Source organism: Rhodotorula graminis (genome assembly GCF_001329695.1).
Source record: "Rhodotorula graminis WP1 unplaced genomic scaffold RHOBAscaffold_12, whole genome shotgun sequence".
Classification (NCBI taxonomy): domain Eukaryota; kingdom Fungi; phylum Basidiomycota; class Microbotryomycetes; order Sporidiobolales; family Sporidiobolaceae; genus Rhodotorula; species Rhodotorula graminis.
The window spans coordinates 191,127-211,416 of NW_017264939.1; the positions used below are offsets into that span (position 1 = coordinate 191,127).

The 20,290-nt window shown below is 68.7% G+C and overlaps 10 protein-coding genes across 10 annotated transcripts; 6 read left to right on the forward strand and 4 right to left on the reverse strand.

Moving 5' to 3' along the window:
* Positions 1-250: 250 nt before the first annotated feature.
* On the forward strand, positions 251-1,175 carry RHOBADRAFT_46105 (uncharacterized protein; the record flags this gene model as incomplete). The annotated part of the gene is made up of 4 exons (XM_018414722.1): positions 251-414; positions 532-594; positions 723-1,060; positions 1,147-1,175. The coding sequence occupies 4 exons, from the start codon at positions 251-253 to the stop codon at positions 1,173-1,175; spliced, it is 594 nt and encodes a 197-aa protein (XP_018269060.1).
* Positions 1,176-1,419: 244 nt separating this feature from the next.
* Positions 1,420-2,096, reverse strand: RHOBADRAFT_46106 (uncharacterized protein; the record flags this gene model as incomplete). Its single annotated transcript, XM_018414723.1, has 3 exons — positions 1,420-1,614; positions 1,712-1,977; positions 2,063-2,096. 3 exons carry the CDS (start codon positions 2,094-2,096, stop codon positions 1,420-1,422), a joined length of 495 nt encoding a protein of 164 aa, XP_018269061.1.
* Positions 2,097-2,192: 96 nt separating this feature from the next.
* Positions 2,193-3,847, forward strand: RHOBADRAFT_65460 (uncharacterized protein). Its single transcript, XM_018418712.1, has 7 exons — positions 2,193-2,213; positions 2,272-2,393; positions 2,512-2,602; positions 2,665-2,764; positions 2,840-2,921; positions 2,993-3,337; positions 3,422-3,847. Coding segments are annotated over exons 1-7 (933 nt in total). The 5' UTR covers positions 2,193-2,212; the 3' UTR covers positions 3,614-3,847.
* RHOBADRAFT_55256 (uncharacterized protein) lies at positions 3,662-4,891 on the reverse strand. The gene has a single exon (XM_018417753.1). The coding sequence runs from the start codon at positions 4,872-4,874 to the stop codon at positions 3,717-3,719; it is 1,158 nt and encodes a 385-aa protein (XP_018269063.1). The 5' UTR covers positions 4,875-4,891; the 3' UTR covers positions 3,662-3,716.
* Positions 4,892-5,110: 219 nt separating this feature from the next.
* Positions 5,111-6,306, forward strand: RHOBADRAFT_55257 (uncharacterized protein; the record flags this gene model as incomplete). Its single annotated transcript, XM_018417754.1, has 6 exons — positions 5,111-5,200; positions 5,288-5,344; positions 5,513-5,525; positions 5,648-5,814; positions 5,895-6,043; positions 6,118-6,306. 6 exons carry the CDS (start codon positions 5,111-5,113, stop codon positions 6,140-6,142), a joined length of 501 nt encoding a protein of 166 aa, XP_018269064.1. The 3' UTR covers positions 6,143-6,306.
* Positions 6,307-6,377: 71 nt separating this feature from the next.
* Positions 6,378-10,256, forward strand: RHOBADRAFT_55258 (uncharacterized protein; the record flags this gene model as incomplete). The annotated part of the gene is made up of 7 exons (XM_018417755.1): positions 6,378-6,547; positions 6,616-7,641; positions 7,705-8,034; positions 8,101-8,179; positions 8,728-8,783; positions 8,855-8,936; positions 9,009-10,256. 7 exons carry the CDS (start codon positions 6,378-6,380, stop codon positions 10,254-10,256), a joined length of 2,991 nt encoding a protein of 996 aa, XP_018269065.1.
* A 403-nt stretch (positions 10,257-10,659) lies between these two features.
* Positions 10,660-12,194, reverse strand: RHOBADRAFT_55259 (uncharacterized protein; the record flags this gene model as incomplete). Its single annotated transcript, XM_018417756.1, has 4 exons — positions 10,660-11,356; positions 11,417-11,595; positions 11,662-11,702; positions 11,776-12,194. The coding sequence occupies 4 exons, from the start codon at positions 12,192-12,194 to the stop codon at positions 10,745-10,747; spliced, it is 1,251 nt and encodes a 416-aa protein (XP_018269066.1). The 3' UTR covers positions 10,660-10,744.
* Positions 12,195-12,470: 276 nt separating this feature from the next.
* RHOBADRAFT_55260 (uncharacterized protein) lies at positions 12,471-15,666 on the forward strand (the record flags this gene model as incomplete). Its single annotated transcript, XM_018417757.1, has 9 exons — positions 12,471-12,698; positions 12,764-12,968; positions 13,045-13,121; positions 13,195-13,504; positions 13,575-14,144; positions 14,211-14,485; positions 14,574-14,745; positions 14,839-15,116; positions 15,203-15,666. The coding sequence occupies 9 exons, from the start codon at positions 12,471-12,473 to the stop codon at positions 15,524-15,526; spliced, it is 2,439 nt and encodes an 812-aa protein (XP_018269067.1). The 3' UTR covers positions 15,527-15,666.
* Positions 15,667-15,755: 89 nt separating this feature from the next.
* On the reverse strand, positions 15,756-18,035 carry RHOBADRAFT_46113 (uncharacterized protein; the record flags this gene model as incomplete). The annotated part of the gene is made up of 5 exons (XM_018414724.1): positions 15,756-15,864; positions 15,935-16,872; positions 16,945-17,142; positions 17,211-17,392; positions 17,624-18,035. 5 exons carry the CDS (start codon positions 18,033-18,035, stop codon positions 15,756-15,758), a joined length of 1,839 nt encoding a protein of 612 aa, XP_018269068.1.
* A 358-nt stretch (positions 18,036-18,393) lies between these two features.
* RHOBADRAFT_55261 (uncharacterized protein) lies at positions 18,394-20,038 on the forward strand (the record flags this gene model as incomplete). Its single annotated transcript, XM_018417758.1, has 2 exons — positions 18,394-19,208; positions 19,282-20,038. 2 exons carry the CDS (start codon positions 18,394-18,396, stop codon positions 19,937-19,939), a joined length of 1,473 nt encoding a protein of 490 aa, XP_018269069.1. The 3' UTR covers positions 19,940-20,038.
* Positions 20,039-20,290: the final 252 nt, after the last annotated feature.

Consider the following 20,290-nt stretch of genomic DNA (forward strand, 5'->3'; position numbering starts at 1 on the left):
GCCCTCTCCTCCTCCCAGACAACTCGCCTGGCTGTGAAAGGCTTGCCGGTGGGATGCACAGCATGCCCGGCACTCAGTCCATGCCCCTCTGCGCCCGCTTGTGCTGTGTGACCGGCGTCTTCGTCCCTCAATGGCTCGGCCCGGCTCGTCTCGGGTGAACCTCTCGCCCGGCCGCCTCGCTCTCCTCTGCTCCGCCCCGCTCTCCTCTACGCCGCCTGCGACCAGCTCGTCTCCCCGCCGCACAGCGACCATGCCCTCGCATACCGCCAGCGCCACCTCGTCCACCCCACCCGCGTTCCAGCACGCGCTCTCGCTCCCCATCCCCGAGCCAACCCTGCGACACTCGTTCCGCCTCGTGTGCGACCTCGAGGCCGTCCGCAGCCTCGGCGAGGGCCTCCACGGTGACGGCGGCCAGTGAGTTGCGCCCGCGTCGCCAGGATGTCAGCCGCGGCTCGAGGTGGTGGGGCCGAGGTTGAGGGTGTACGGCGGCAGGGCACACGACGCTCACTCGGCTCCCGCACACGCTCGCAGGTTCAACTGGATTAACTTTACGGGCGGGCATTTCGAGGGGACGTTCGGCAGCGGCGAGGTCGTGTGAGTCGGCCGCGTTCCTCTCACGTCGTCTCCATTCCTCGCCCTCGTCGTCCAGCGGCGGCGCTCTCTCCCTTCTCAGAAGGTCTGTAAGGACACCCACCCTGACTCGGTCGAACTCAAACCCGCAGAGCCGGCGGCCAAGACTCTCAGCACCTGCTTCCCCCGACGCACCCTTCCGCACCTCTCGCCGCCCAGCTCTCGACGCGGTACCTCCTCAAGCACTCGTCGGGCACCTTCATCCAGGTCCAGACGCGTGGCTGGCGCACGGGCTCGCTCGACGTCCTCCAGCGCCTGTCGGACGCGGCGCGAGGCGGCAAGGACAAGGACGGCCGCGACGTCGTCGTGCCCGGCCCGGACGAGTACAAGTTCCGGCTGTGCATCGAGATGGAGACGGACGCCAAGCGCGACCTCGCGTGGCTGAACCAGGCCATGTTTGTTGGGAGCGGGATCAGGAGCGGGAGGCAAGGTGCGTCCTCGTGCCGACGATTCGGCTTCTCTCTCTCCCTCTCGTTGGCTCTCGACCCGGTCTGACCCTCTCTCACACGCACGCAGTCATCTACGACGCATACCTTATCGAGTAGACGGGAGAGCTAGAGCGAGTGTAAAGCTGCCGTCGCGGTGCTTCCAGAATGCGAGAGGTCCGAGAACGAGAGGCCCGAGAGGAACAGGCTTGAGAGGACGAGGCTTTCCAGAGGGAGCAGGCGATGAGCATCTCTCGAGAGCTGAGAGACGGACAAAGGAGAGAGAGAAACAGCTAGTATGGCAACAACAAGTGCGCTCGCTCGCCCTCCTCGTCTCCCCGCCGCCGCCCCGCTCTCGCGCCCTTCAGCGCCTCTCGCACCGACTCTCGTCGTGCGTCTGGCGGCACCCGACGTCGCAGTATGGCAAGCCGCACCTGAGGCACGCGTACCGCGGCTTGTACCCGCAGACGGAGCACAGGCGGAGCGGCGGGCGGGCAGGGGGAGGTGCGGCGGCCGTCAGGTACGAGGGCTGCTTGGACTCGTGCGGCGAGGGGAGGTCCTGCGGGGACAAGGGACGAGTCAGTCCAGGGTTGGAGGCAAAGGGGGGCGAACGAGCGCGACGAGAGAGGGAGAGAGAGAGAGAGAGGGAAGCGCACGGATTCGGCGACGAGGGCGGCGAGGTTCTTGCGGTACATGAGGAGGGTGCGGACGGCCATGGTCTTCTTCTTCTTCTGGTCGCCCGAGCTGTCCTTTGCGAGCTGGCTCGGGCCCTTGTGGTCGTCGTCGGCGTCGCCGTAGGCGGTTGGCCCGGTGGTGGGCTCGGTGTAGTTTGTGCGCTCGAGGTCGGCGAGGTGGCGCTTGATGCGGCGGGCGACGTACTCGGAGTCGGCAAGGACGGCGGCGGGCTGGGCGGCACGGGCGGCTGGATGTGTGATGAGGATCAGCGACGAGGGGAGATGAGGGAGGAGGAGGACGAGAGGAGAGAAGGGGGAGGGAGGTGGACGCACGCTGCCTGCGGTCCTTCTTGCCGGTGCCCAGCATGTCTCTCGGAGCAGCAGCTGCAAGCGAGGCAGAGGTGAGGAGCGAGGGAGCTGCTCTTCCGCCGCCCGCTGACGACTCTCCTCCGCACACCCTTCACCCACAGCACAGACGCTACCAGTGAGCTCATTTGAAGGTACACGCAGCGCATCCAAGACTGACCCACCCGCCCCTGCAGTGGACGCACAGCTTCGAGCCATGATGGGCCAGTTTGGCGGCGGCGCACCGCCCCCTGGAGCCGACATCGCCACGAACGACAACGCAGAGACGGTCCACATCTCGAGCCTCGCCCTCCTCAAGGTCCGCACTCGCTCCCTCAACCCGCACCAACCCGACAGAGGCCGCCCGCTGACCTCCCCTCCTCCCCCTCCCCGACCTCATCTCGTCGCCTCCCATTCCGCCCCCTTCTCGTCCACAGATGCTCAAGCACGGTCGCGCAGGTGTCCCACTCGAGGTCATGGGCCTCATGCTCGGCGACTTTGTCGACGAGTACACGGTCCGCGTCATCGGTCCGCCTCACTTCCCCTCCTCGGTCCCTCGTCGTGCGCTCGCTGACCCACCTGTCCTGCAGACGTGTTCGCCATGCCGCAGAGCGGTACGGGCGTCTCAGTCGAGGCCGTCGACCCCGTGTTCCAGACCAAGATGCTCGACATGCTCAAGCAGACCGGCCGGTGCGTCCTCGCGTTCCGTTCCTCCCTTCCTCGCGCCACGAGCCAGGACTGACCCGAGCCCTCGCGCGCACGCAGGCCAGAGATGGTCGTCGGGTGGTACCACTCGCACCCGGGCTTTGGCTGCTGGCTGTCGAGCGTCGACGTCAACACGCAGCAGGTGCGTCCCCGCTTTCTCTCGCCGTCTTTCCCTCGCGCTCTCACGGTCACTCACCCTTCCTCGCAACACAGTCTTTCGAGCAGCTCAACCCTCGCGCGGTGGCCGTCGTCGTCGACCCGATCCAGTCGGTCAAGGGCAAGGTCGTCATCGACGCGTTCCGGTCCATCAACCCGCAGCAGGTCATGATGGGCGTCGAGCCGCGCCAGTCGACGTCCAACATCGGGCACCTGCAGCAGCCGTCCATCCAGGCCTTGATCCACGGCCTGAACCGCCACTACTACTCTATCGCGATCGCGTACCGCAAGACGGAGCTCGAGCAGAGCATGCTCCTCAACCTGCACAAGAAGGACTGGACCGAGGGCCTCAAGCTCCAGGACTGGAGCGAGATGAAGCGCGACAACGAGGAGAGCATCAAGGTGCGCCCCCCTCCCTCTCTCTCTCTCGCGCGATCTCCCTCTCTCGCGCGCACTCGCTCACCACGGCCTCTTTCCGACCCACAGCGCATGCTCTCGCTCGCGCAGACGTACACGGCGAGCGTCAAGGAGGAGGCGACGCTCACGACGCAGCAGCTCAAGACGCGCCACGTCGGCAAGCAGGACCCCAAGCGCCACCTCGAGGAGGCCGTCGAGAAGGCCATGGGCGACTCGATCCTGCAGAGCCTTGGGACCATGCTCTCGCTCGGCGCGTTGTGAGCAGAACTGGGGGCGAGTCGAAACGGTCGCGGGCGCGCACACTTTTGTAGATGCTTGTAAAAGAGAGTTACTCGACGACCTCGTCTCGCTCCTCGCCCGCGCGCTAGATCCCTGCGAGCTTGTCCCGCGCATTGTCGCGCTGCCTCCTCCACATGGCGAGCCACTCTCGCTCCTTGTCCGTCGCCTCGCTCGCCGCCGCCGCTCGCGCCTCGTCCTCCCGCTCACCCTCGCCGCTCCCGCCCTCGTCGAGCGCACGCTCCATCGCCGCGGCGAGCTCCTCAGCCGCGTCGCACAGCTCCTCGACCGCGTCTGCGACCTCGTCGGCGTCCTGGCCCGGCTCGAGCACGCCCGCGAGCTCGTCGCCGGCCTCGCTGAGCGCCGACGCGTGCGCGCTCGCGGCGTCGAGGAGTGCCGGGCGGGTCCAGGCGGGGACGGCGGGCGTTGGCGGGGTGGTGGGAGGTGTGGATGCAGGTGGAGGGGAGGTGCGCTGGTAGAGGTGGGCGAGGAGGAGGCGCGCGAGGCGGACGAGCTGTGCGGCGAGGAGGGCTCGAGAGCGCTCGGTCGCCGTCAAGGGCGACTCGTCCTCCTCCCCCTCGTCGTCGTCCTCCCGCTCTCCCTCGTCGCCGTCTGTCCCACCCTCGTCCCCTCGTCCGCCTGCCCCGTCCCTGGCGGCGAGCGCCTTGACCTCGTCGGCGCAGTCGTCGAGCATGGCCATGGCGTCCTTCCACGCCTCGCGCTCGGCCTCGAGGCGGGTGCGCGGCAGGGCGTCAAAGCGCTCGAGGGCGGCCCAGACGCCCTTTGTCGCGACGAGGACGTGGTCGCGCTTCTGGCGCTGGGCTGACGGTGCGGCGCGCAGGAGGGCGGCGGTCGCGGCGAGGTGGGCGGCAAAGGCCTCGAGGGCCTCGCGGGCGCCCCAGCGGAGCTTGCGCGCGAGCCGGGTGCTCGACTGCGCGGACGAGCCGGCGGCGAGGTGCTCGAGGGCGAAGCGGAGTTTGGGGAAGGTGGCCTCGAGCTTGGCGAGGGAGCCGTGGAGGGCGTCGAGGGCGATTGGGGGCTTGCAGGCGAGGGAGGCGGCGGTGAGGTGCTTGTTCGATTCGGCCAAGAGGAGCGAGAGGTCGTTGCGGACGTCGGCGAGCGAGGGAGGAGTGGTCGTGGTCGAGGTCGAGGAGGAGGAAGAAGGTTGCGAGACGAGGGCGAGCGTGCTGTTGAGGTAGGCCGACAGGGACTGCACAAGTGCGAGTGTCTCCTGCGTGGTCGGCATCGTACTGGGTGCGACGAGGACCGCTGTGAGGAGGAGGACACAGATGAAGCAGATCCTCGCCGCGAGCACCGCCTCCTCCTCCTCCTCCTCCTCTTCCTCCAGCCCGCCACTCGACACCCGCAACAGGCTGCTACGCACCCGCACCCCTCCCCTGTCCTCGCCCCCACCCGCTGCCCCCTCCTCCTCCTCCTTCTCCTTCTCGCTCCTCGTCCGCCGACCACCACCTCGCCGTCACCATGCTCCGCGCCTGGCTCAACTGGCTCCGGTCCCTCTTCTGGTCCACCACCCTCGACATCGCCTGCATCGGCATGCAGAACGCAGGCAAGGTCAGCCCTCTCTGCCCCTCGTCGCGACGTCGCCGGCCCTGTTCCCCCTCCTCGGCCGGACCCTGACAACCCTCCCTCTGTGCGCAGACCTCGCTCGTCAACGTCCTGACCGACAACCGGTTCAGCGAGTCCATGATCCCAACAGTGTGCGTCCCCTCTCTCCCTGCTGCGCCGCCGACGCCGCCTCACCCTTTCCCCACTTGACGCTCGCAGCGGCTTCAACCTGCGCAAGATTTTTTCTTATAAAACTTAAAACCTTAGAGGCTATTTAAGTTGCTGATTTATATTAATTTTATTGTTCAAACATGAGAGCTTAAAGTCTGGGGTGAGCCCACCGTTTTCTCCTCCTCGCCCTCGGCTCGAGCCGGCTACACAGCCGCCACTCTCGCCTTCCCGCACCATCCCCTCTCCAAGCGGATTTGACTGACCTCCCGATCCGCCGCGCAGACCTCGCCGGGCAACCTCGGTTCCGCTCCATCTGGGAGCGCTACTGCGTCGGCGTCTCGGCCATCGTCTGGGTCCTCGACTCGGCCGACCGCGACACATTCCCGACCGCACGAGCAGAGCTGCATGCCCTCCTCGACAAGCCTGAACTGCGCGCCATCCCGCTCCTCGTGCGCACCACTTTCTCCCTGTCGCGACGGCGGACTCGAGACGTGCACGAGCCTGACTGACGACGCCTGTCGGCCCACAGGTCCTCGCCAACAAGAACGACCTCGACGACCACGCGACGGTTGACGAGGTCATCAAGGCGCTCGCGCTGTCGACCATCACGAACCGCGAGGTCAGCTGCTACTCGATCTCGGCAAAGTCGAGCCGCAACATCGACATCACCCTCGCCTGGTCCGTCTCTCCCTCTCTCTCCTCGTCCTGCGCACCCTCGTACTGTGACGACTGACTCGTCCGCGTGTGCGCAGGCTCATGAAGCGCGCGGCGCACTGAGCGCTTCGACCCGTCCTCCTCTTCTTCGCCTCGTCGCACCCGGCTCCGCCTCGTTCAGTCCCCCTTGTTGCTCCCCCATAGCATACCTCAGTCTCTCTACACGTTGTGCATCTCCCCTTGGCCCCGTTTTGTGTAGCACTCGCAAGCCAATCCTCAGTCACGTGACCCTCGCCTCGCTGCTCATTCATCTCCCGAGAGGAACCGACTCGCCCTCGCTCTTCGTCCTCACGCGCTCATGCCGCCGTTCCCGGCTTTCGGCGGCGCAGCACAAGCACCTCGCCACGTGATCCGCATCCCGACCTTCCAGTCGCCGACCCGCCAGCGCACCCCGGCCCGCGAGCCCCAGAACCGCGACGAGGAGCGGCAAGCGCGACTTGGGCGGCGAGGAGGCGCAGGGGAAGCACAGTGCGTCTTCTATCCACCCCTCTCTGCGATTCCACGCGCCCAGACAGCTCACCCACGACCGTACGCAGGCAGTGGGCCAGCCTCGACCAACTCGCCCAAGCCGGGCCGGCGAGCCTCGCGCACCTCCTCGGGCCGCGCAAGGGCGCAGCAGCAGCACCTTCAGCAGCAGCAGTAGCATCGGCGACGAGCGGCGCGGGCACCGAGGCGCACGCTCGGCGCGCGAGGCGCAGCACGCGCGGCGCGGCGGGCCGGACGGGCGAGGGCGAGGGTGGGGCAGCTGCGCAGGTCGCGTCGACGTCGAGGAGCGCCGCATCTGTCGACACGGCGAGCTCGAGCGCTCCTGCAGCTCCAGCCACGGCGCCGACTCGCGGGCCGCGCATCCCGCGCGCCGCCGTCCGCCGACCTGGGCCTCCTCTTCTCGGTCCTGTCGTGCCCGCCGCCGCCGCATCCTCGTCCGCACCCGCACCCGTTCCGCCCGTCGCCCCTGCGCCGCCGCCGCAGGCCAAGGCGCTCCAGCAGTCGCCGCCGCGCCGCCTCTCGGGCACGAGCGCCGCGCCGTCGCTCGCCGGCAAGGCGTACCGTCGCCCGTCGGACGTCGCGCGTCCCTCAACAGCAGCAGCAGTCGCTCCCGTAAAGGAGAAGACGGCGGCCAAGCGGCGGCGGGTCGAGCAGGTTGACGAGCGCAACGAGGCGTCGTCGCCGCCGCCGCAGGCCAAGAAGGTCAAGGCGCCCGCCGCGCCCAGCGCGCCAGCCGGTCGTCGCGTACCTCGAGCGGCGGGCCTGACGGCCAAATCACCGGCGGTCGAGGTGGCTGCGGCGCCGATCCCGCACGAGGCGGCGGTCAAGCCGAGCACGGCGGGCAAGAAGCGCGCGGCGGTCGAGCCTGCGCCGCTCGCTCGCAAGGCGCCCGCACCGCCGGCCGCACTGCCGCCGGCTACGCGCAAGGAGAAGAAGCGGGCGCGCGAGGCGACGCCTGCTGCGGCAAGCGAGGACGAGGACGAGGACGAGGCGGTGCAGCTCGCTCTCGTCGGCGCGCCGTCGCCCAAGGCTCGCAAACGCGCAGCCGTACGAGACGACGAGGACGAGGGGGACGTGTACGTCCGGCCTTCACAATCACGTCAACGTACGTCCGAGCCTGACAATGTTCCGCCCTCCAGCACGCTGTCGATCCAGTTCAAGCCGGCAAAGCGTCCTCGCGCCCGGCCTGCTGCACCCGCACTTTCCTCCCCTCCTCTTCCTTCACCTCCTCGTCCCCCTGTCCGCTCCAAGACGTCGTCACGAGCCGTCGCTCCACCCTCGCCCGCATCCGCACCCGCACGAGCCTCGTCCTCGCCGCCGCCTCAGCTTCGCCAGCTCGTCAAGAAGAAGGTTGCCTCGACCGCCAAGCACGTCGTCGTGTCCACCGTCCGCAAAAGGGGCAACTCGGGCGCGCTCAACGCGCTCGACGTCGTCGTCGGGGCGAGCGCGACGACGTTCGAGCGGCTCTTGTGCGTCCCCTCTCTTGTCCTCGTTCGGCTCCCCTGAACCTCGACTGACCTCGACGCCGATGATAGGGACGAGACGGACGGTAGGCGCAGCAAGAAGGCGCTCAAGCTGCTGCGCAAGCGCGTCGAGGAGCCGCTCATGAACTGCGTGCGTCCACTTTCCTCTCCTTCTCGCGACCAGGTCGCTCACTGCTCACTCTCTCTCTCGCCATCCGCTCGCAGTCAAGCCTCATCTCTTCGCTCTCGAGTACGTCCAAGGCGCTCGTGGCTGCGCGAGCGAGGGCGAGGAAGCTTCGCGACGAGCTGGACGAGGTGCGGCGTCAGAGGGAGGCGGTTGGGCGCGAGGCGAGGGCGGCAAAAGGGCGCTGAGGGGATCGAGACGGTGCGTCTCTCTTCTCTCCTTGCGAGGCGGTACAGGCGCCACCGAGACTGACACTGTTCCTCTCAGCAGGTGGGCGAGCAGCAGCCACAGCCGAGCAGCGACTTGCATTCAAGCGGTGACCTTCCTTCCGATCGAGCTGTCCGTCGACGACGAGCGGGAGAGCACGTGCAGGCGAGCAGAGAGAGAGCCCGCAAGGGGCAGCTCGTCGCAGCCGGGACGGGCAGGATCAAGCCTCGCCGGGAGTGCGCTCCCGCATTGACCTTCTCGAGGACGGCCGTCTACCTCTTTCGCTCCTTTTCCTTCTTCTTACGCAGACGTCTGCCTTCATGCACGCCTACACCCTGCTGTCGAGCAGCGTTCGGTCCATCCTGTGCGTCCCGCCCTTTCCCTCATCGACCTTCTCAAGTCGCACCGTCGCTCACCGTCCTCTCGTCCCGACAGCGGGTATCTCGAGCCGTGTTCGGCTGCAGAATGCTCTGGTGGTGCGTCCTCAAGAGCTGCGCGTTCCCATGACGATGTCGACGTGCGTGCGCGAGCTCTCCTCCTCGACCACCTTCTTCGACGAGAACTGACCTCCCTCGAAGCGGACCCGCAGCGAGCGCCCAAGTTCAATCACCTCGGTCGCCTCCCAGCCGAGCTCCTCTTCCTCATCGGTGAGCTCGTCGACGAGGCCGGCGGGGGTCCCTACCTCGCTCGCGTGTCGAGAATGCTCGTCCCGATCGCTCGGCACCTCGCCTTCCGCAAGGTTACGGTCGTCAAGCCCGAGCACGTCCGCCGCCTGTGCGACATCGTCAAATCGTCGTCTGCCGTCGCCGAGTCCGTCGTCGAGCTTCACATCGACTTGGCCGCATGCGACACGCAGAACCTTCCGTCACGGCCGACTTGGCTCGCCCTCCTGCGCGCCCTCGTCCACCTCGAGCGCCTCGACGTCCTAGACGCGCCTTCCCTCATCGACCTTGTTCTCTCATCGCCCAACCTCAACTCGGTCCTGCCCGACCTGCGCTCGCTCGACCTCGCCCTGCGCCCGGTCGGCTCCTCCTCCACAAATGTCGAGCGAGGCGCCCGCGTTCTCGAGAACGACGACGTCATCTACGACAAGCTCGGCGTATCGGTGCCTGCCCCTGTCGGCCGCATCGCCAGCCTCCCGGCACCGGCCAACCCGCCGCCGCTGCGGCGCATCAGCCTCACCCTCCCTCTGCACGCCGACTCTCTCGCCGTCTCCTTCCTCCGCACGCTCGAGCACGTTCGAGAGGTCGCCGTGCACGACACGACCCTCCCGCCGTCCTCGCCGATCAACACCATCCTGGGCCACCTTCCCAACCCCGACCTCGTCACCTCCCTCTCGCTCTCCCAGCTCGCCGACGCCGACCAGGCCCACCTCGCCGATGCTCTCGAGCCCTTCACCGCACTCGAGACGCTCGAGCTCGGGGGCGGGACCTTGCACGTCGCGACGAGGGCGGCGATCGAGCGGTCCGAGCGGCTCGTCGAGCTGCGGCTCGCGCGAGGACTCGACATCGAGCTCGACGAGCTGCGCGAGGTCGTGTGCGCGCCGGGCGCGCTCGAGCGCATCGTGCTGGACGCCGTGCCCCTCGACTGCGGCGTCGAGCACGAGCACGAGCGCGAGCCGGGCCAGGCGCATCGCTCGGCGACGGACGACCTGCTCGACCTCGTCCCGCTCGCGGCAGCGCACGGCGTCACGCTCGACGGGGCAGCGATCGAGCTCGCACGCGACGTCCGGACGCGACGCACGAGGAGCGCCGAGCGAGCGAGGAGGGCCGCGGTACCGGTCGAGGAGGTTGGCGTGAGCGCCTACTTCTCGTCGAGGCAGTGTAGCTGGCCCTGATGCAACAGTGTTTTTCCTCTCGTCGAGTCGCTCTCGTGTGCAGAGAAGGCAAAAAGGAACCGCTCTGCTACTCTCGCCGCTCTCCGTCGTCGGAAGACATTCGTGCTTCTCGCTCTCGAGCAACTCTTTGTCAGACGCTCGCGCTGCACGGAAGAGGCTCTCTCGCGTTGAGCTCGAGCTCGAGGCGTACCGCGCCTGAGGAGGGCGAAGCCGTTTCGAGGCTCGCTCGATCCGCGACGAGGAGGGTCGAGCGCATCTTCTCAGCGAGCGACGGGCTGTGGCAGGACCGGTAGCTCGTCGGTTGTCCTCCTAGCGTCAAGGCGCGCAGCCGACAGCAAGCTCTCGCGACTCGCTCGAGCTCGGGAGCGGTCTCGACCGCCGAACAGAGAGAGAGAAGGTCGAGCAGGAAAAAAAGGTGCTCGCATGGCAGAAAGTGACTACACAGACAGACAGAGAGACAGCGAGCCATCGACAGTATCGACCGCCCTCTACAGGGCAGGCACGCTCGCGAGGAGGGCCTCCTCGAGCCTGCGCTTCTCGGCCTCGCCGACGTCGAGCTTGCGCAGGTTGGCCTGCATCTGCTCGACCCACAGGCGCTTGACCTCGTTGAACGACGGCGCGCCGGCGGGGAGGGCGACGATGAACGAGGACGAGGTCGGCGGCTGCGTCTTGCTCGACGACGACGACGACGACGCCTTGGCCTGGGTCTTGGTCTTGGCCTTGGCCTTCTTGCCCTTGGACGCCGACTGGTGCTCGACCTTGCTCGCCTCGTAGCGCTCGAGCAAGTCCCACTCGTCTTCGTCGCTCGCGCCCTCGCTCTCGTCCTCGTCGTCGTCCTCGGACGACCGCGACTCGTCGTCGTCGTCGCCGCCCTCGTCCTCGCTCGCGATAAACTCGCCGAGCGGGCTCCCGTTCATCGAGCGCATGACGATGCTCTCGCCGCGCTTGGGGCGGCGCGCCGTCGTCGGAGCGACGCCGGCGGCGGTCGCGGCGCCCGGGAACGAGGCCGACGAGGGCCCGGGCGTCGGCGGGAGGTGCGGGTTGTTGCGGTACACGGACGCGGTCGTCGACGGGCGCAGACGGAGACGGGGCTTGCGGTTCTGCGGGCGAGGGAGAGTCAGGTCGAGAGCGCGCTAGAGGAGAGAGAGAGAGAGACGGACCGAGGTGGGCGACATGCCGTTGCGCTTGCTCCTCGTCGAGGCCGAGCGCGACACGGACCCGGCCGTCTTGCCCTTGCCCTTGACCGCGCTCGAGAAGAGCATGCCGCTCGGTGCGGCGCTCGTGGAGGTGCCCGAGCGGGCCTTCTTCGAGGTCGAGAAGAAGACGTCGACGTCGTCGTCTGTGGGAAGGGCGCGCCGAGTGAGTCTGCGAACGAGAGGTGAAGGTGCTGAGGAGAGGGACGGACCGTCAGCGTTGGTGCGAGGCGAGGCGGGCTGGACACGCTTGCTGCGACAGGGTGTGCGAGGAGAGGTCAGTCGACGAGCGCGAGAGTGAAGAGGGGAATGCGGGAGGGACGGACCGCTTGCGGACGCTCTGCTCGACCTGGCTCATGGGGACGGGCCGCATCTGCTCGCCGACGAGGCCGGTGATGGCGCGGTGCGGGTCTGCGGCAAAGTCGGACACGAAGCGGTCGAGCGACAAGGTGCGGACCTGGTGGTCGAGGGCGGCGAGCGAGTCGTGGAACGAGCGGCGCAGGGCGTTTACGCGGTCGTCGTGGGCTTTGGCGAGTTTGCGGAGGTACGAGGTGGCCTCGAGGTCAAAGTCGGCGAGGATGGCGTCGAGGTGGGCCGAGTCGAGGAGCGTGTTGTGGTCGCTCGAGTCGGCGGCGGCGTCGTCAAAGGTGACGGGGGGCGGGGCGCGCGAGGCCTTGCGCGGCGAAGGGTTGGACGACAGGCTCGAGTGGGTCGAGAGCGGGCGCGAGGCCGTGCGTGCGCTCATCGTCGGCGGGTTGGTGGGAGGAGGAGGGAGGAGGGGGTCGGGGTTGATTGATGAGGTCGGGGGACGGCGAGGGGCGAGGGGGGCGTGGACGGGGGTGCGGGTGAAGTCGAGAGCTGTGGCACTGTGTGTCGGTGACTACAGCGAGTGGCCTGTGGATGCGACAGAGCCAAGACCAAGAGCGACCGACGCGTCTTCCCCTCGTCGCTCCTCGTCCCTCAACCCCGACCCTCCAACCTCGCTCACAGCTACTCACAGAGCACTGCGACCCACCGCACCATGCCGCGGCAACCTCACCGCCGCTCATCCGGCCCACCCGCCACCCCGCCTCGCAACCCCGCCTCGCACAAACACCGCGAGCCAAAGATGGCCGTCCTCGCCGCCGCCAACCGCCTCCGCGACCAGGCCAACACCCCGGGACGCAACGTCTCGGGCACCCTCGGCCAGGCCCCGCTCGTCGTAGAGAGCCAGCGCTACGAGGAGTGGATGAAGATCGCGACCGACAACGTCCGTCTCTCTCTCTCTCTCTCGGCACCTCGCAGAGCAGCACTCATGATGCTCCCCCACCACAGAAAATCACGTCGACCAACACCTGGAACCTCGCCCTCATCGACTACTTCCACGACATGAGCCTCCTCCGCGACGGCGCCGACAACTCGATCAACTTCCAGAAGGCGAGCTGCACCCTCGACGGCTGCGTCAAGATCTGGACTTCCCGCGTCGACTCGGTCGCGACAGAGACGGGCAAGCTCCTCAGCGGCCTCGGCGACGACGCTCGTCCGTCCCCTTTCCTTTCCGCCCCTCTCGTTCCGCCCCTCGAGCCCGTCGCTGACCTCGTCCCTCACACGCACAGCTGGCGGCGGCGACGACAACGAGGACGGCGACGGCGACGAGGACGACGAGCGCCAGGAGAAGCGTGCCCGCAAGCGGGTCCGTCCCCCTCTCCCTCCTTCATCCCTCCTCCCCACACGCTCACCGTGACCCTGACCCGCTCCGCCCGCAGGCCGCTCGCCAAGCCGCAACGCTCGCCGACGACTTCAGCAAGCTGCGCGTCAAGTCGTTCGACCTCGAGTTCACGGTCGACCCGCTGTTCAAGAAGACGTCGGCCGACTTTGACGAGGGCGGCGCCGGCGGCATCCTCATGAACCACCTCGCGTGCGACGGCACCATGAAGGTCGTCTTTGACGCCGGCGACGCCAAGCTCGAGTGCGACGAGGAGGACGCCCTCGAAGAGCTCGACGAGGAGGACAAGGCGCGCCAACGTGCCCAGGACGAGGAGGACCGTGCCGAGATCGACATCTCCAAGCTCCAAGGTGCGCCCGCTCTCTCCTTTCTTGTCTCTCTCTCCGTCGATCCAGCACTGACTCGTCTACTCCCTCGCAGCTCGCTGCCTACCGAACGGCACCGACCCGCTGTCGCACATGTCGCTCTGCCCCTCGCTGTCAGCCTTCCGCTTCTCGGCCGACGCCCAGCTCGACCTCGGCCTCCTCAACCTTCACGACGACTCGGACGGCGACGACCGCCGCTACGGCGCCGCAGCGGCGGGCCCGGACGCGCCCGTCGACGACGGCGACTTTGGCGGGTTCGACGCGGGCATGCAGGACTTTGGCGGCGGGTTCGACGACGACAGCGAGGGCGGAGGAGGTGGTGGCGGCGGCGGCGCAGACGATGCGGGCGAGGTCGACTTCTTCGCCGACCAGTTCGCGCCCGTCGCGTCCGGGTCCGGGGCGGGCGCCGGCGGCGCAGGAGGAGGAGGAGGCGGGTTCGGGTTCGGCGCCGTCGAGGCGTTCGACCCGCGACGGGCGGCCGACGAGCGCGACCTCGTCATGGCCATGGACGCCGGCGGCGGCGACGACGGCCTCCTGTTCGAGCACTTTGACGCCAAGCTCGGCAGGAACTGGGCCGGCCCCGAACACTGGAAGATGAGGAGGGGCGTGGCGGCGGGCAAGCAGGGTGCGTCCTCCTCTTCCTCACTCTCTTTCGAGCGAGCAGGGTCACTGACGAGCGCGTCCCTCGCAGCCGACGACGGCGCGGCGCCCGCACCTCGCGTCAAGAAGGACAAGGTCGCCTTCTCGCTCGACTTCTCGGGCGAGCCTCCCGTCCCGATCAAGGAGCTCTTTGCCGCCGCCGCGCCCAAGTCGTCCATCACGACCGCCGCGACCAAGGCGACGACGGCGGCCGGTCGGGCGCGCAAGTCGAGCCCGACGAGCGCCGACGACGACTTTACCCTCCCCGACGACTTTCACTTCAACAGCCAGAACCTCCTGCGTCTGTTCCTGAAGCCCAAGACGACGGTGCGTCCTCCTCTCTCACTCTCTCGCTCGTTCCTCTCGTCCACTCGAGCACAGCCCTGACGCGCTCGGCCCCCTTCCTCGCACGCAGCTCAAGATGCGCCGCCGTGGCGGCGTCCAGCCCCAGCTCGGCCTCGACGGCGCCGAGGGCGACGTCCAGTTCTGGGCGCAGGCGGGTGCGGGTGGGGCGGGAGGGCCGGGCGGCGAGGACGGGTACGGGGGAGGGATGGACACGATCGACTTTCCGGGCGACTTTGGCGGCGGTGCGTCCCTGTCTCTCACTCCTTTCCTGGTACCTGTGGCCCCTCTTGCGGCAGCAGTACTGACGGGTTGTGGTGTGCGCGGTGGATGTGCAGGCGGCGGCGACGACGACGGCGACGACTTCCCTCCTCCGTTCGACACTCAGTGGCTCGCCGAGGACACGCCCGACGCGCACGGCGCCAACGGCTCTGGGCCCGGCGGCGCCGACGACGACGAGGAGATGGACGACCTGCACGCGGCGACGCAGGGCCAGCTGCGGCGCGTCCGGCCCGAGATGGTCAGCTACGCCAAGCGCGCAAAGCGGGTCGACGTCAAGAAGCTCAAGGACTCGATCTGGAGGGAACTCGAGGAGGTCGTCATCCCCGTCAAGCAGGTGCGCTCTCGCTCTCTCCCCTCTCGTCGGCGATTCCTTCCTCGGCGCTCGGTCCGCCCCCGACTGACCCGCTTTGCCGCCCACAGTTCCCCTCGTCGCACGCCTACGACGCTCCTGCACCACCGGCCGACGACGCCGACCCTTCTGCCGACACCGCCGCCGCCGCCCGCAAGCCCAAGCCGCCGCGGCGCAAGCGCGAGGCCCTCATCCCCGTCGTGTCGCGCCTGCGCGCCCAGTACCCCAAGGACAAGATGGACGAGATCTCGACGTCGTACATGTTCATCTGCCTGCTCCACCTCGCCAACGAGAAGGGCCTGCGCATCCAGGTGCCCAAGGGCGACGACGACGACGAGCTGCGCAAGGTCGTCGGCGGGCTCGAGGGCCTCAGGGTGCTCAAGGAGGTGGCGTGAGCGGGTTCGCGGTTCCTCTCTCTCTTCCTCTCTCATGTCCCTCTTTCGTCTTTCTCTCGTCGCGTCGTCTGTAGTTCTCCACTTGTCGAGCCCTCTCTCTTGCGCGCTCCCGACCTGCCAAGTCAGCCTCTTTGCACTTTCTCTTCTCGTTCGCGATCACGAGAGCGTCTCTCTCGGGCTCAAAGAAGGTACAGACATGCCTCGATGGCACTGAGAGAGGACGGCAAGGCTACGGCGGTGGCGACGGCGGTGTGGCGAGGAAGAGGGCGAGGAGCTCGAGGGCGAGCGGGAGGCGGCGCACGAGCCTCGTCGGGAGGTCGGCTCGTCGGAGCGGGTACCTGTCACGTCGAGAACATGTCAGGGTGCGATACGGAGAAAGAGGAGAGAGAATGCGGGAGAGAGACGCACCTGTCGCCTCGCCACCGCAGCTCGACCTCGTCCCGCTCGCCCTCGTTCACGCTCATCGTCCCGCCAGGCCCGCCGTCTCCCGCACTCGACTCGACCCGCCGCCGACGCAGGCGCATCTGCAGCTCCTCCCCGTCGGCGAACAGGACGCGCCACGCCGCCTCGTCCTCCTCCTCGGCCTTCCCAAACCCGGGCCTCTCACCACTCGAGCCACCGCGCTCGCGCAGCACCCAGCCCAAGCCGGGTAGGCAACGCTCGTCGTCTTCTCCCCCTCCTCCCTGCCGCACCTGCGACGGCCTTGACGCCGCCGCTCCTCGTCCCTCGCCTCGGGCGCTCACTCCCGCCGAGCGCGCTCGAGCCGGCGACGGCGGCGCGACGCCGAGCGTCCTCGCGAGCTCGCGCACGACGCGCTCCTCGCTCCTGCTCGTGCTCGAGGCGGCGGGCAGCGACGCACCGTCTTGCGTCGCGCCGCTCGGACCCGTCCTCGGCGCACGCCGTGCTCGCTCATCGGCGGCCGACTCGCACGAGGTGGCGAGGGCGGCGAGGTGTGCTGCTCGGACGCGCTCGACGAGGGTGCGGGTTGAGGGCGCGGCGGCGCAGTGGACGAGGGCGCGGGCGGTGGGAGGAAGGTCGGGGGGAATGAGGGCGAGGGCGTCGTTGCTCGGCGCGTCGGCCGAGTCGGGCGAGACGAGCTTGGAAAGGGGAAGGAAGAGACGCGATGTACTGCTGGAGGTGGCGGTCGAGGTGGGAGCCCGCGACAAAGGGCGAGGAAGGGTGAGGACGAGCGAGTCCCGGCTCGGGTGGACGAGCGCGGTCGCGAGCCCGCGGTCCTGGCCATGGCCGACGGTCGCCGAGCACGCGAACGACTCGAGGTCGGCATAGACCGTCATCTTGACCCGGTCGGCGAGCGCGAGAGGCGGTGCCGGGTGGTAGAACGACATCTGCGTGGCCAAAGGGGGGCGACGTCAGGCTTTCCTGCTGGAACGAGGGCGAGGAGGAGTACGAGGACGCACGAGGGTTACCCGCGACTTGAGAGCGGTGATGATGCGGGTGGCGGTGCGGTACGCCTTGGCGTGGCGCCGATGCGCCGAGTTGGCGTTCGAGGCCGAGGCGACGGCGACGAGGTCCGAGTACGAGTGAGTCGATGACGGGTGGACGAGGACGAGGGGAGCGGAAGGGCCGAGTGTTGAAGAAGGGTGGAAGATGGACATCTGTGGGAGCGACGAGTGAGCGAGTGACGCACGAGGACGAGGGTTGGAAGGACGAGGAGGAGGCGGACCTCTTCGCCGTTGCCGCTGAACAGGTAGACCTCGTCCCGCGCCGCTGCACCGGTCTTGCGCTCCCGCCTGCGTGAGTCGAGGACGAGCTCGCCGTTCGAAAGGAGCTCGACGTAGACGTCGCGGTCCGTGCCGAGGTGACGCTGGAAGGGCGAGAGGAGCGCCGTCGACAGGCGAGGGAAGGCTGTGGAGCGAGTGTGGGTGCGTGTCACTCGCGTTGAGCGGGTAGAGGTGGTGAGGGGGGCGCCGCGAGGAGCAGGCGGAGCGCGGGTCGAGTTGTCGACCCTGGTCGCAGGCGACGAAGACAACTTGGCGGCGATTGGCGACAGTCGCGCCGCCGTCGCCGCATCGGCAAGGACGGATTTGTCGGCAAATCGTGCCGCGCGAGGAGCGGCTTGGACAAGAGAGGGCGGACGGGTGGTCTGGACGGCGGCCGAGCGGCGAGCGCGAGGCGAGCGGACGCCGGCGCTCGGCTTCAGGTCGTCGAGGTTGGGGCTTGGCGACGAGGTGGTCTTGCGCAGGCTGTTTGCCGAGTCGGTCTTGGCTCGCGGGTGCTCGACATGCTGTGGCGGTGCGGGCTGAGGTGCAGAGGACGAGGGCGGCGGCGAGTCGGGTCTGGCGAGGGTGTCGCTCGCTCGCGACTTGAGAGGCGCAGCGGTGGGCTCGACGAGGTAGCCAGGTCGGCGAAAGCGGTGAAAGGTGGCCTTGTGGAGAGGGTTGGCGACGACGTTGAGCGATGACGAGGAGGTGGGGCAGGGTTGGAGAGGTGCGCGGTGGAGAGATGTGCTCTGGGTGTGTGGTGGCGATGAAGAGGGTTGTCGCTGCATGCAGCAGCTCAGTCGAGAGAGCGGGCGGCCTCGAGTGAAGGAGCGAGGAGGAGGAGGGGAGGCGCGTCTCGACGCGGCCCTCGGAGTGCGGGGAGCGGTGAAACGGCCAACGTCGTCGAAGCTCCTCCTCAGCTCGCCTCCTCCTCACCACCGCTCGTGCTCACCTGGCCAGCACTCGAGCTCACTCGCACACCCGCTTGCGAGCGCCACCACCCCTCCCAGCTCACTCGAAGAGCACGCGCCCCGCCTCGCAGGCACCTCGCCCCTTTCTTCCCCTCTCTCCCTCATCCACCAGGGCCACCCACTAGCGCACTCTCTCTTCTGCTCGCGCACCATCCACCACCACAGCGAGGCGGCCATGTCGTCCTCTCGCCTCCTCACCCAGCTCGACATGCCCTCGGCCCGCGCACCCTCGTCCGAGTCGTCCCCCTCGTCCGACGACTCGTGCCCGGCCACCCCGTCAAAGGACAAGTTCCGCGAGTGGACCTTCCCGCGCCAGCCTTCGTCCCTCGCCCAGTCCTCACCCCCGTCGTCCGCGTCCGGCACTGCGGGAGCCGCCAACACCGCCTCGTCGCCCGCCCACGCCCAGCAGCAGCGCATGCACAACCTCGTCGACGGCGCTCACGGTCGCTCCTCGTCCGTCACGCCTTCCAAGGGCCGCGCCGCCAACAAGGGCTCGCGCGCCGCCGCCGACTCGATGGACCTGCGGCACCGCTCCAACGCGTCCCTCGCCCAGTCGCCCTCGTCGCCCCTCCTCGCGCGCACCCTCCTGTCGCCCGCCCGCCCAAAGGAGGTCGCCAAGCTCGTCTACTCGAACGTGCGCCGCAAGAGCCTCAACGACCTCACCTACGTCGTCCTCTTTGCCGCCTGCCTCGTCCTCTTCGGCCGCGCCCTCCTCGGCGTCGGCTACGACCCGCGCTCGGCCACCCCGCGCACGTCGCCCGCCGCCGTCCGCGCCGCGAGCCCAGAGCCCGCGAGCGTGCCCGCCGCCGTCGTCGACGTCCAGCTCCCCGAGGGCTTCCTCCCGCACGCGGCGGCGCCGGCGCCGCCGTCGAACCCGGACGAGTACCTCGCCGACGTGCACCAGGCGCACGGCGACTCGTCGCATGACGCCGGCGAGGACCACTTCCGCGCGTCGCCCGACGACCCGGCCCTCTCAGACGAGCACGTCCAGTGCGTCCTCCACTCTCTCTCTCTCTCGCGTCTCTAAACCGCACGACTGACACTCTCTGCCGCCTCTCTACAGCGCCCACCACTCGTCCGAGGACCCGCTGTGGCCTGAAGACCCGACCCACCTCGACCGCGAGGCCGAAGCCGCCGCTCGCCCCCGCCCTCGACCCGCGCGCCTCGCGCCGCAGGACGACGCACCTGCACCAGCCGCCGCGCCTGCGCAGGATGACATCGACGCCGAGGAGGCGCGGCTCGTCGAGCTTGTCGGGGCGGGCGACGAGACGAGCGAGGCGGGGCAGGACGAGGTTGAGGGCGAGGAGCTCGACGTCGTGTACGAGGGCGACGAGGTGCCCGGCGGCGAGGACGAGCAGGTCGTCGTCGTCGAGGACGGCGAGTCGAACGATGTCGAGGACGACGAGGACGACGAGGTCGTCGACGACGAGCCCGCCGCCGCCGCCGCCCCGGGCTCACTGCACGTGGTCGACGCCGACGACGACGACGCGTCTCCCGGCGCGCTCTCGGCCCTCGAGGAGCTTCTCGACTCGGCGCAGGAGGAGGAGCTCGCCGCGCGCGTCAAGAAGGGCGGCGACGCCGAGGCGGCGCAGCGCGAGGTGCTCAGGAGGGCCCAGCGCGGCCGCGAGGCGCTCGCGAGGGCGCAGGCCAAGGCCGCTCCCGGCGCGGGCGCGGGCGTCGAGAGGAGGAGGATGGTGCGCGCCAAGAAGGTCAGGCGGTGAGGGACGCTGGGCGTCGACGCCTCTTGCAGCAGCTCCCCTTCTCTCCTCGTTGTACCGCCCGCCCCTCCCTAGTTTTACCTTGCTACTACTCGCACGCTCTCGTTTTGCCTAGCATCCCGTCGTTCACCTCGCAATGCAACTCCCTCCCGCTTCCTGTCGTTGTCCCAGGTAAGCGCGGACTCCGCGGCGACAAGAGGGCCGACGAGCTTGGAGCGCGAGTGGCTCGACTCCTCGCCTCCTCCCACTCGCCCACATCGTTCGTGCGGCCTGCTACTAAGCTCAGTGTGCGTCTCGACTCTCTCTGCGGCGACTCGCCCGGTCTGCGCGGCGGGCGTGCGGTGGGCGAGGAGG

What these genes read in the sequence shown, in the direction of transcription:
- RHOBADRAFT_55256 (XM_018417753.1), bottom strand. Translation starts at nt 4,874, where the DNA reads ATGCCGACCACGCAGGAGACACTCGCACTTGTGCAGTCCCTGTCGGCC.
- RHOBADRAFT_65460 (XM_018418712.1), top strand. An exon ending in CGAGCCTCGCCCTCCTCAAG is followed by an intron (nt 2,394 to 2,511) that starts GTCCGCACTCGC and finishes TCTCGTCCACAG; the next exon opens with ATGCTCAAGCACGGTCGCGC. An exon ending in TCGACGTCAACACGCAGCAG is followed by an intron (nt 2,922 to 2,992) that starts GTGCGTCCCCGC and finishes CTCGCAACACAG; the next exon opens with TCTTTCGAGCAGCTCAACCC.